Source organism: Panthera pardus, unplaced genomic scaffold (assembly GCF_024362965.1).
Source record: "Panthera pardus isolate Hobbes unplaced genomic scaffold, ASM2436296v1 HiC_scaffold_7, whole genome shotgun sequence".
Classification (NCBI taxonomy): Eukaryota; Metazoa; Chordata; class Mammalia; order Carnivora; family Felidae; genus Panthera; species Panthera pardus.
In genome coordinates, this window is record NW_026527002.1 from 52,594,985 (window position 1) to 52,607,781 (window position 12,797).

Consider the following 12,797-nt stretch of genomic DNA (forward strand, 5'->3'; position numbering starts at 1 on the left):
CTGTGCTGACAGCTCACAGAGCCTGGAGCCTGCTTCAGATTCTGTGTCTCCCCCTCTCTCTCTGTCCCTCCCATGCTCATGCTCTATCTCTGTCTCTTGATAATAAACATTAAAAAAAAGAAATCTAGCTTTCTTAAAATGAAGCATTCTAGAAATTGACATCAGGGTCATGTCAGAATTGAGAAATAGACCTTTTTTAGGAATTCAGATTAAGCTTCAGTATCTATAGTATTGCAGTATTGTTTATTACAAACATTTCAAATGATGACTCAGAGGCATGATGCAGAACCTAATGAAGTAATTTTGCTTAGTATCCGATTTAGAAAGCTAAGCATCTTATAATTGGAGTCCATAGTTGTCAACAAGAATTTCTATTTAAGTACCTAGTAGATGCCAGATGCATTACAGATGTGTTTGTCATGGCTCTTGCGGTATGAATGGTCCTTAGAGGTCCCTCCACACTCAGTACAGTCACCAACTTTACAACACTCTTAAGAAATACCCTTTGTTAATAAAAAGAGAAATACCTGTTGTTGTTAGAAAAAGGCAATTTCCAGCGATTTAGATTTTCAAGAAAGAGGCTCTTTCATTAATGCGTAATTTCCTAAACACAGCTGGAATCTTCCTAGGAGCTTCCTTCATTTTTTTTTTTCCTAACTCCAAAAGTTAGGATACATCACATCATTTTTCCACATAACAGGCCACAAGTCGTGGAAAGGAGTGATCTTGTCCCTGCCTCTTTCTTCTCCTCTCTAGGTCCAGGCTCTGCCATGTCTTCCAAACTTTCCCTCAGAATTCAACAAGAGGATTACTTGAAGCTTGCCAAAGCTTTTACAATAGTTATTATTCTCTGGAGTCTCTTTCAAATCAAAATCATGTTGATCACCCATAGCGGCTGCAAAGGACTAATTTTTATTTCTGCATAAGGGAACAATTACATTGCACCAAATTCATAATTTTGGACAACTTTCAAGGGAGAACTTCCCAGCCCTAGATCAATTTACAGAGTAGTATTATTTAAAGGAGAGACAAAGAAATCATTCATGATTGACAGGATTCAGTCAAGAATCACCTCAGCCACTGTATGACTTACTGATGACCAGAAGTTGCACAAACAGCTTCCCCTAACTCCACAATAAACCAACCCCAACCCACTAATCATGCTCCTGGGAACCACATCTGTCCACTATCAAACAATACTGGAGTTTTAAAATTACTTAGTCACCTAATTTTAACAAAGTTTCTCTACTATACTCACCTGAAGGAAGGACAGTGACCACAGGTATCTTTCACCAGTAGAATGCTATGGATACAACAGCCCTAATTTCACTCAAAGAATTACAGATTCCAGATCCTTAAATAGAAAATTTTAAGGTAATTTTCTCAATTTACCCAACATACAGCTGTTCTCTGCCACTTCTTATCTACTTAGGAGAGCCCAGAACACCCAAGAGTTCCTCACAACTTCCCTATGAACCTGACCCTTAAACACACATACATAAACACTTCCAAAGACAAAGAACCTCTAAAAAACAAGACTCAAGCATCAAAAATTAGAATTTTTCAGAAGTATTCTTCTACCTACAAGAACGACCTCGAATGCATGACAAGTTAAAGATCAGAATTGCCTTAGTTTACATTAAGGATGGTAATCTTGGAGCCCCAGGTGCAGTTCTCAATCCACTGGGCTGCCAAAGGTTTTTCATTCAGTGCAGAGTCTCCAAAGACCAATGATGGTAGTGGAAGAGAGCACCAAATACCATAGTTACCCCCCAAAAAGACTAAGGAGGGGTCATAGTTACCCCAAAAGTCTCTGGTGGGGGAGGTACAACGGGCACAGGATCTATCACTTTGGGGATATTAACCCCACTATGACTCAACTAAACTGAAACCTGGTCTTGGAAAAAAAAAGGTGTGATAAATATGCAAAGTCATAATGCTGATCTAGCAAATCCCTCAACATTAAAAGCCAGCTTTTATCTACAAGGAGGTATTAGAACACAGCATGTAAGGTGAACAATGAGGGGCCAGAGGATTTTTAGATCCTGTCAGACTTTATTACATGAAGAAAGAGAACCTTTAACAAAACATTGGATTTTCAAAATAAAGATTGGACAATTTTCAGTATTCTCAAAAAGCAAAATTGTGAGATTCATTAAAAGCCATGTATGTTCTCCATAAAGATTCAAGATTTTGGCAGACAATTAATTGGCAAGTGTTTATTTGGAGTTGGTTTTGGACAACTCCAAATTTTACCAGTTACTTGAATTTTCAGGCATGCACTCTATGGAAAACATTATTCTAAAACTCATGTTTTTAAAGTGACTGTAGAAGCTGGAAACCACCTCTAAGTTGACACCATCTTTGTCTCACAGATCTTAAAACTAGGAGGTTGATTACGTTTGCCTTTTGGTGAGGTCTTATCAAAAAGGATTAGGGACCACAAACCAGAAATGCTCCAGTAAAGCTGAACCCTCTATTCCTTTTTCCCCCGCTCCCTTTCTGTATGAATATCAAGATGATCACTAGCATCAATCTTACTGGAGAAAGCACAGCAGTTTTCCCACCTGAGCCTGCAGGACGAAGCAAGTAAGCACACATCCTACCGAACTTCAGAGAACAAAGCACAGGAAAAGAATGCAAAGTGTGCCCTCTATCGATCAGTGAGTTTTAACCGCTGAGTGGCTGGTCGGCAAGTTGTATCCAGCAATAGGGGAGACACTAAAGCCACCGTCGTAGAAAAATATAAAATCCACTGAGCCAGCAAACACCTAACAGAAGCCCACTTGACCTCAATGGAAGTGTGTTTGCCTGGTTTTGACCAATCTGTGAGCCAGCAGCAGGATATGTAAGAATCACTTCAATGCCAGCCTATGTCATCAGCTAGAAAATTGCAAGAGCAATTTCTAAAAACTCTATATTACCATTTTATTAATGAAGTAAAATTAGACCATGTGAGAAGAGGGTTTTAACAAAACCTCTTATTCTGTGTATTTCACACTTCCACAAACTTTTTAGAAGAATGGACAGAATTAAACATCCATTCTCTTTGAGTAAGGGATCATTAGCCAAGTAATTTATGGAGATAAATCTTGAGATAGTGCCTCTGATGTGCCTTCATATTGTGAAATATACATATGGCAAATGACTGGAAACCCATACCTGGAAAATAAAATTTTAGACAAAGGTATATATCAATTTGAAACAACCACTTAGCATCATGTTAATTAAGAAGGTCTACCTTTTATTACTTTAACCAATGCTTCTTTAACCTATTGAAGGAAACAGATCAACCATGGCCACATTGAGACTCCAGTGAAAGCTTTAGCTCCTCTCTACACCCTAAAAAGAAAGGTTTTGCTCCTAATTTTCAGGGGACTCACAAAAACCCCAGTCCCATCTCTTGACCCCAAGTTAGGAAAGCCTGCTCAAAAGAAGTGTGCTAAGTATTTGGGTGCCTGGGTGGCTCAGTCAGTTAAGCATCCCACTTCATCCCAGGTCATGATCTCACAGTTCATGGGTTTGAGCCCCATGTCAGGCTCTGTGCTGACAGCTCAGAGCCTGGAGCCTGATTCAGATTCTGTGTCTCCCTCTCTCTGTGCCCCTCACCAGCTCATGTTCTGTCTCTGACTCAAAAATAAACATTAAAAATAATAATAAAGAGAGGTGCTAAGTAAGCTAAACTCTCTAAATGCTCTTAACAGCCTTCAAGCGATGAAAATTGAAAAGTTTTAAATACATTTTAAAGGTCTTCTCCAAGCAACTAGATGAGAAGGAAAACTACCTGTAATTACTCTACATTTTAAGAGTAAAATATTTAATAGTCTTTCTCTAACCTTGGTTGGCTATTCTGATTATGATGGTTTAACATATATGTGAGTACACATAAAATACATGAATACATCTACAAATACACACACTGACACACCCATCTGCATGGGCACACACCTACAGACACACATATTTATTCTGGCTACTGGAGTACAAGACATAACAGGGTTCCAAAAATACACATACAAAAAACAAAGTATAATAAAAACACATTTAGCACCACAAGTATGAAAAAAAAGATTTTTTAAAATCAGATCACACTTATGGTCCTACACTTCAGTTAACTCACCTATCCAGCCTTCAGTTACTTAATATTAGTTACTTTATTTGCAGAATTAGGAATTGTAGGAAGTTCTGAGGCTTCATAAAAGTCTGTAGTTCAAAAGACTTTTGAATGGGTTCAAAGGTGATTTTTTTAAAATAGTGTTTATGTCGGACATGTATTGTGTACAGAAGAGCCACGAATTCAGGAGGACTCAATTCTAGTTCTCTCTTCCACTTAACCATTAGTTTTTAAAATCACATTTCAGTAAGCAGTTTACTTTCCAGTTATGCTAAACTGATCTCACCTGCTCCAAATAGTGAATGGTCAATGCTCTCCTGGAAGGCATTATGCAAAAACAACCTATGGGGTCTATTGACACCTACAAATGAACTTGTTCTCTCTCTCTCCACCCCCCCCTCCACACACACACACACCTGTGTCTCTCATAGGCGTGTCTACATGGGTTGATTATACTCAAGTCAGAAGACAAGAATGCGGATTGAATGTTTTTCCTGCACTTTGTAGGTTATTAATAGAATTGCCTTTTAGGAAAAGAAATACTGCTTTCTTTTATTTTCCCCTAAATGATTATTCATATGGGAAAAGTGTTTTGGGATGAACAATTATTGGTTGACCCTCAATCTAGAAAAAAATCTTTTAAAATACGTATATTATTCTCACTCCAGGATTTCCCCTTCACTGGCCCAAACTCCTCTGCCACGTGGGATATCTATCATTCGAATAATAAACAGGTATACAGATATACAAACAGACACTAGTGTGCTCTATGAAATTTGAAGATTATCAGAAGAGACTTCAGAGTGAGGGCTGGACTGGGGAGGCTTTTATGTATCAACGTTTTTTTGTCTTTAAATGAAGAACAGCAAATAATGAGATTATGCCTATTATCTAATGATTCATTCAAACTTCAACTATGTGCAAATAACTTAGTTTTTTTTAAAAACTTCAAGTTACCAAAATTATTTCAAGGGCAGACAAAATCTTTTAGTCAAGGACTTTTTGTTCAGCCACAGCTTGTGGAGAAGCACTCTGTTAAGGCCTGCTTTGGGCATATGGAGATGAATCTCCCCAAGCTCCTCCCTAGAGGAGTTTGAAATGTGGTTAGGGTAAGACATTTTGCCTAAGGAGTAATAAAAGCATGCTTTAAGAGGAGCACAGAAAGCCAAGAAAGCTAGGAGGGAATAAGATTCTGACTTCAGAAAAAGGGCAGAAAATTCCAGTGGGCTTCATAGAGGCAGTGACTTCAGCTGGGCACCACCAGATGCTCAACAACTTAAAAACCTCAAAACACATAGTATGCTTGGAAATGGAGTAATCTGGGAAAGCTTAAGCTTGTGGCACTTCCAGGGTGGTGGAAAGTTGGAAACGGGCTGTGGTTAAATGGTGAGGAAAGCCTTGAATGCAGTGTGAAAGAGGCTGGCACTTGCTCTGCTGTCAGTATGGAGACCTCGATGTTTGGGGGTTTATTAACAGAAATAACATGATCAGATCTGTGGTTGAGAAAAATTCAACATGGCAGCCTCATGAAGGATGGAGTGAAGTAGTAGATGCTGGGAGATAAGGAGTCCTCAAGGGTGTGAGCTAGGAAGTATCTTTGGGAATAGAAAGGATGGGGTAGATATAAACATTTCTGAGGTACATGCACTAGACCCAATGAACTGATATAAGAGGCACTAGGGAGGGCAAAGACTGCAGTGAGGCTTCCAGCCTTGACACACAAACCTCATGAACAGAATAAGAAACACAGGCAGAGAAAACATTTGGGAGAGGGCACAGAAGAGGAGAGGAGTTGTCGAGCTTGTGTGTGCATGGAACGGCCTATCTATCCATACATGAGGGTGCATGGATTATCTATCCATATGGCAGTAGTCGGGAAGTGAGAGGGGAATATACTCTGAAGTAAAGAATATTTATATTTGTTTTTAAGTCAGAGCTGGAGTTGAAGGACTTGACATAGAAATAACAGTTGAAGATACAGGGATGGATAAAATCCCCTCAAGGGAAAGAATAAAGGAAAATAAACACTGGTGTACACCTACTCTGAATGAGGGGACCAAAGAAGAGAAGTGGGTAAAATACAGGAGGCAAAACTAGAGTGTGAAGTCACTGGTCAAAGGAAGAGCCCTTCTTTGGAAAGGAGGGATTTCTCCAGAGAAATTAGTCAAAGAGGCCTGTAGGGATGTTGGCGGCATTGCAATGAGGTGAACAGAAGTACGGAGGACCATTAAGAAAACCTTTTCAATAAAATGGTGGATTGTGACTGATTGAAGGGTGAATGAAATAAAACCAGATTGTAACTGATTGAAAGGTGAATGAAACAGGACTATTAACAAGGGAATACAAGGGAATGAAGGGAAGGGTACAAGTGAGAAAAAGAAGAGATTGTAGGGGTGCCTGGGTGGCTCAGTCGGTTAAGCATCTGACTTCGGCTCAGGTCATGATCTCTCGGTCCGTGAGTTCGAGCCCCATGTTGGATTCTGTGCTGATGGCTCAGAGCCTCGACCCTGCCTCAGATTCTGTGTCTCCCTCTCTCTGGCCCTCCCCTGTTCATGCTCTGTCTCTGTCTCAAAAATAAGCAAACATTAAAAAAATTTTTTTTAAAAAAAGAAGAGATTGTAAAGCAAGGGAAAGAAGGAAATTAAAAATTTTAAGTTTGGAGGAAAGCAGCATGCTTGAAAAGATGACTGGCATGGGCGGGTCCTAGAAGAGAGAAGAATGGGGGAGGGGCAGGCCTTGGAAAGAATAAAAGCACACTCTCCTTACTCATTCTCTCTCCTCCACTCCCATCCTGGTCCCGTCATTCAGTCTGAGAAAGAGGACAAGAGAATAACTGGTAAAGAAAGTGAAAATCCTTTTTAGTTCTGAAGACCCGATCTCCATTGTCATCCCACCCCAATCTCTTTCTCTACACACCCATGAAAACACATACACCTATACGTGTATATATCCTTTCCTTAGCACATATACAATTATATGCATTATATGTGCTCTTCAGCATTAATTAGCACCTTCCATATTTCATAAATTCTCATAATTAGCATCTTCCATATTTACTCAAGCTAAAATTATGAAAATGTGTAAATATCGACATGCAACAGTGTACCTAATGACCAATCCTTGATTGTTGCAGATAATGGGAAAAAGTGATCATGACATTTTGGGGGCAAAAAAGGGGGGAAATTTAAAACTATTTTCATCCCAGAGCTTATCATCCCCTTTTAGCATAGTGGTTATCATGTGTTTTATCAAATGATTTGACTGTCATTTATTTCCTACACTTAGGAGGGGTAAGGGTGCTGATCCCCAGGGGAGTAAAAAGGTTTAAAAGGCAATCAGTTGGAAGGAATGAAGTAAAATGTATCTTGGATGATCCAAAAACTGGCCAGTTCATCTCTGAATAAGTCAAGAGGTGGTTTTACATTAAGGAATTAGAAGCGTCATTTCCAACTTGTGATTTCTACAAATATTGGCTTCTACCCAAGCTGGATTTATAAGCAGATAAAGAAAGCCAGAATTAAATGGAGGCCTGGGGGGAACATCACCTATTCTGAATCGCTTCCAAATTTCAGTAGCATAACAAAATGTTGGTTGAGACACAGCCGATTTTTAACCTCTGTGCACTGGTAAGATACTAGCCAGAAAAACTCAGAATTATGCTAGAAGAACAAAACAGCCCATTAACAAAAGAGAAGTAAAGAAAGAACATATTTATATGCAAAGTTAAACATCACAGGATATTTTCTGAAATACTCTGGAACTTTAAAAAGCTAATATACAAAACATTTTAAATCTTCTTCATTTAAGTGTAGGTAAATCTATGTCCCAAGTGCCATTTGTATTTTTGAAAGAATACCAAGAGAAATAAGCTAGCATTAAAAGTACTTGTAAAACCAAGTATCTCCAATCTCTTCATCAAGTTTTTATGTAGCCCTATAACATAGAAGAGAAAATGTTTTTCACCAACCTCGATTGCCAGAAACATACCACACTATTTGTGATAAACACTTCCGTTTCATAGAGGAAGCCAAATCTAATCTTAGGGAAAATGAGAGGTTATGGGAGGGAGAAGCTGGGGCTTTAGTATGGAAAAGGCTAGGCAGGAAACACTTGTCTCACTCTGCCCCCTACCAACCAACCACCAGGAACACCAACTACATATCCAGGAGTCTTGCTGTTTTTAAAGAGTTGTATCAAAAAGTTTTCACAAATCACTGATTAAAATGTAAAGAGAATGAAGGAGATAGATAATTAAGTCACTGCATTCCAACCTCAAGAAAGCTCAGAAACCGCAATAAAGTTATAATTTGTCTATCCACCTTTCGGTAAGTCAGCCTGAAATGTGGCTTATGACCATTTCAAAGAATGAGACACATCAACACAATTTACCATATAAATAAATCATAAGTGTTTCCAAGGCAGATACAGGCAGTGGGGGCTAATAGTAGCTAATAATGACTATACTTTTGAACAAGAGGGCGGGGTGAGGGGGCCAAGGAGTTACAACTGTTACCATGTAGACAAAACATGAGTTGTCTATCAGCTTTTCAAAATGTTGGCATGGGTCTCCTCTCTACACGATATTCATTCTCTATTGTGTTTGGGCCTAATTAAAAATTATTATTACCAGGCGCTATGAGTGATTAACAAATACATTTTTATTTTAGGATTTTTTTTTCTAAAGAAGAGGAAGAAAGACTGTAGGTACTGTGGTTTATGGTGATCTCTCCCACATACTAGGTTTGGCCAAAAGTAGGAAGGTTGACATTCTATTCTCTCAGTCCTCTGGCTAGATTTTGAAATAGAACATACAGTTAAATGATATATCTGCTCTCTATTCCAAACTGGATGCAATTGATTTTAACTGACTAAATTATCTAGTCTCTGCCAAGAATTTTATTTCATTAAGAAAATGATATTATAGAGCATCTGAGATCATAGAGCAGACTAAACATAATGCCAAAGGAGTTCTGAGAGTGCTCCACAGTGAAGGTTTGATTATTTGCAGATGGAATATGGAAGAAAAAATAAAAGCATCAGCTCGCAGGCATCAGTCTAACCAATCCCGGGATCTCGGCTGCCTGCACAGTAGCACAAAGCCAAAAAAATCACTGATCTTCTAAGCCACAACACTTCTTTATTGGGGGGGGGGGGGCAGGAGGGGGAGAGAAGGTACTAATCACTTTTCTCCCTAGAAAGTAATATTTAACTGCCACTACCCAAAACAAAGGGAAAAGGGGAAATGTTGGTACACAATAGGCTCTAGCGTGTCAACTGTCACTGCTGACATGATTTGGCTAGTGGTCAGGCATTCACCAAAGAACTAATTTAAATCCATCTCCTTTGGGAAAGCCAATTGTTTGGTAGGCATAACAATTGGTGTAGAATCAATCAGTGGACATGAGATCAATTAAAACCAGCTTAAGTTTGTGAAGAGGGACAATTCACACAACCTGAGTTAGATCTCTATTCATCTCAATACACTCACAATGCAATCCCTAAGCTTTCTTGCAAAGCAGAAAAGCTACTATCACCCTGTGCTGTCTAGCCAGGCCTTCAAGTAGTTCCACTTTTAATTAAAAACACAGTACACCCTTTGTTGGCACAGATAGTGTGGTCACTTTTAAAACCCGTAGTTATTTTAGCCAGAAACTTGGAATTTGGGAAGGGACATCTGTTAAGAAAAGGCCGGGTGTGTGGGGGGGGGGGGGGGGGGGAGTGGCAAACTTTGATAATTTTTTTTTCCTTTACAACCTTACCAATTTACACGTACTTGAAAGCAGTTGAATTTTATTAAATTGAAAGGTTGGTTTGGCAAAAGTCACTATTGCACGCTTTAGAATTGGGTTTCTAAGTGTCAGCACTTGGGGACATGGAAGGTAATTGCTATGAGATTTTGCCAAGCAGCTTTGAAATGAATAGGTTTTGCCTCAGATACCTAAGGCGGCACAGGGCCAAGTTAAGAGACGCCACGGCCGGGAAACGCATGCAATACCACTTCTGGCCGCAGGGGTGCTGTAATGTCCTCCATCCAGCATCGCCGTGTTAAGTTCTACTAAAACGTTATGTTAGCATCTTCCTCCCTCGGCCACAATGAGACAGGCAGTGTGGATCAGAAAGACCTCGCGGGATTAGTAAGTCACCTAACGAACAACCTGGCATGTGCGTCTTAGGAATTTCTATATTCGCACAAACTTGAAGCGCCTCAGTTTTTTTCCGACCAAGTAGACTGCATCGTGTGCTGGTAGGTGGGGAGTCTCTCCAAACACACTTGACCACAGTGTAACCAAAAATTGCCAGATCTGCGAATACCTGAAAAGAAAATAGCAGGTGGAGGAAGGAGGCAGTGGGGAGGGGAGATGGAGGAGGAGATGGAAAAGGACTTTTTCAGGACGAACATCAATATTAAACTTTCATGGCTTCTGGGAAGAAATTTCTCCCCAGCATTTTTATGCGCAATGGTTTCTGAAAATAAGCATTTTCCAAATGCCAGAAATGGGAAAAAGAGAAGGGGTGGCCTTTTTAAAAACCACAGATCCGTAGCGTCAACTGGAGAGCGGAGGTTATTGAAATCGCACACCACCAGTTACCCCGAGCTCTGCCCTTGGGCCCGCCAATCTCCAGCTTAATAACGTCCTAAAAAGCTATGAAAAATTAGGGCGTGAAGAGCGCTCTCCAAAATCTGGGTGCAGGACCAGAGATTCTATTAAATGGGTTCTAGACAAATCACATCACAAGTCGAGTGCGACGTTTAGATCCCGGGGTGCGAGGGCGGGCGGGGGGGGGGGGGGTTCGAAATTTGTTAACTTCAAGACAAATCCTAACTGTGCCAAAGTCCAAATTGCTAGTCGAAGACAGTTCTAAGGGGCTGCTATGCACCGTCCATGCGCGGGTAATACACTGACTGTGTGTGTGTGTGTGTGTGTGTGTGTTGAGGCTGTGTTTAAATCCCCCAGATGACTTCATTGTGTCTAGCAGCCCTTCCCCTAAAATGCAGCTGGATTAGCTGCAGCCACAGCAGGACTCAGACAGAAATGGGCGCACAGTAAATCTGCCTGAAAGCTAGCTCTCCGAAATCTTTCTGGAGGCCTTCCCTCGCCTTCCCTGCAGCGCACACAAGCGATGGAGATTAAGGGAGCGGTTAAAAAGCCCCAAGTGAATTTCATTGAGAACATAAACGGCTACTTTTGCGGGAAGTATCATGGAGAGAGCAAAGTCAGCCCTGTCCCCAAAACATCAATGCCCCCGCCCCGAAACCCTGCGTACAAGTTGCTGCTCGATGCAAAAAGTTCAATAAACCATCCCATCTAGTCTTAGGTTCCAGAAATAGAGGTCAATTATTCCCTTTCCCTGTAAGTCTAGGTCCTCCACCTCGACTTGGTACTCCTCCTCAGCTTGCGCTCGCTCACTCGCTCGCCCGCCCTCACACACACACACACACACACACACACACACACACACACTACTAGGCGGTGTTCAAAGCGATCTGGGGCGCACGTGGGTGAGGAATGTAGAGACAGATGAGCTGCACGGGAGATGGGTAAGAGGACCAAAAAGAAATGAAGACAGAGAAGCAGAAGAACAAGAAAAACTGGATGCCCGATAAGAAAGGAGAGCGAAAGAGCAGAGTTGAGGAGTAGAAGCGTGGCAACGAACCGGCTACGGACCGCACCACTTAGCCCTGAGCGCCCGCGGGGCTCCCCCGGCTCTCCGCACCTCTCTCTCCCGCTCGCGGTGCCTACTGAGAACGGAAAAGACTGCGTTCTGCCGAGCTCAGGGGCCCACAAAGTGCGGAGCGGTGGCGCGCGAGAGCGAGGTAGAGGGCACTGTCTGCCCAGCTGAGCCCCGGGAGCCCCCGCCTGAGTGCCGCGACCCGCCTCCGCCTCGATTCCACCCGGCTCCCACGCACCTCGGGCAGAGTAGGACCCACCTCGCTTACTGCGTCTCCATCGATTGCCTTGGCAGTGGCTGTAATCCATACAATTCAGGATGATGAGGGCAAAGGAGAAGAGGCGAAACTGCATCTGGGCGGTCGGGCGGGGGACAGGCGCCTCTCAAAGTCGGGGAACTGGAGAGCTCATCCAAGTAGCCGGCGCCCACCGCGCTGCTGGGGAAGATGCAAAGGGTGAGTGGCCACTAGCCCGGGGACCGCACTGGTCAGTTCTGCGCGGTCAGCATCTCTCAAGCCTTGAACCTGAGAGACGAGGAGGAGACGTGGAGTGGAGAGCGCCCCGGGGAGACAACCGCCTCTTCGCGCGCCCCAATTTAAGAAGGGGAGGGAGGGGGACGCGAACCTACCGCCAGGCACGAGCTGCGGGGCAGTTTAACCCCGAGCGCACAGCTGCCGGCGATTTGGTGGGGAGGGTGATTTACAATCAGTGAATTCGCAACGTCTGCGGAGCTACAGGCTCCGACCCAGGGGAAAGGGCGTCGGGAGGCTGCTCCCGGGAAAGGAAAGAGCTCCGCGGGAGTAGGGTGTAAAGAGCCCCCGCTGGCCTTTGGGTCCCTCGGTGGAGGTAAGCAAGCGCCTTGGCCGCGGTGGCCGGACGCGGGTCGCCTACCGCGGCACTTACGTCTCGGACGGTGCGGCTTGCCTAGGCGCGGCGCTCCATCCCGGGCTGGGGAAGCGAGGCGCCTCGCTAGCACGTGGGCTGGGGAAAAGTTTGCCGGGAGCCGCCGGGAG

The 12,797-nt window shown here is 42.7% G+C and overlaps 1 protein-coding gene across 1 annotated transcript in view; it reads right to left on the reverse strand.

Moving 5' to 3' along the window:
* Positions 1-12,151, reverse strand: part of RSPO2 (R-spondin 2) — a 166,390-nt gene extending 154,239 nt beyond the window's left edge. Inside the window, exon 1 of the mRNA XM_019467857.2 lies at positions 12,045-12,151. Coding sequence (XP_019323402.1) covers positions 12,045-12,138 — 94 coding nt within the window. The 5' untranslated portion in view covers positions 12,139-12,151. The remainder of the gene's footprint in view (positions 1-12,044) is intronic.
* Positions 12,152-12,797: the final 646 nt, after the last annotated feature.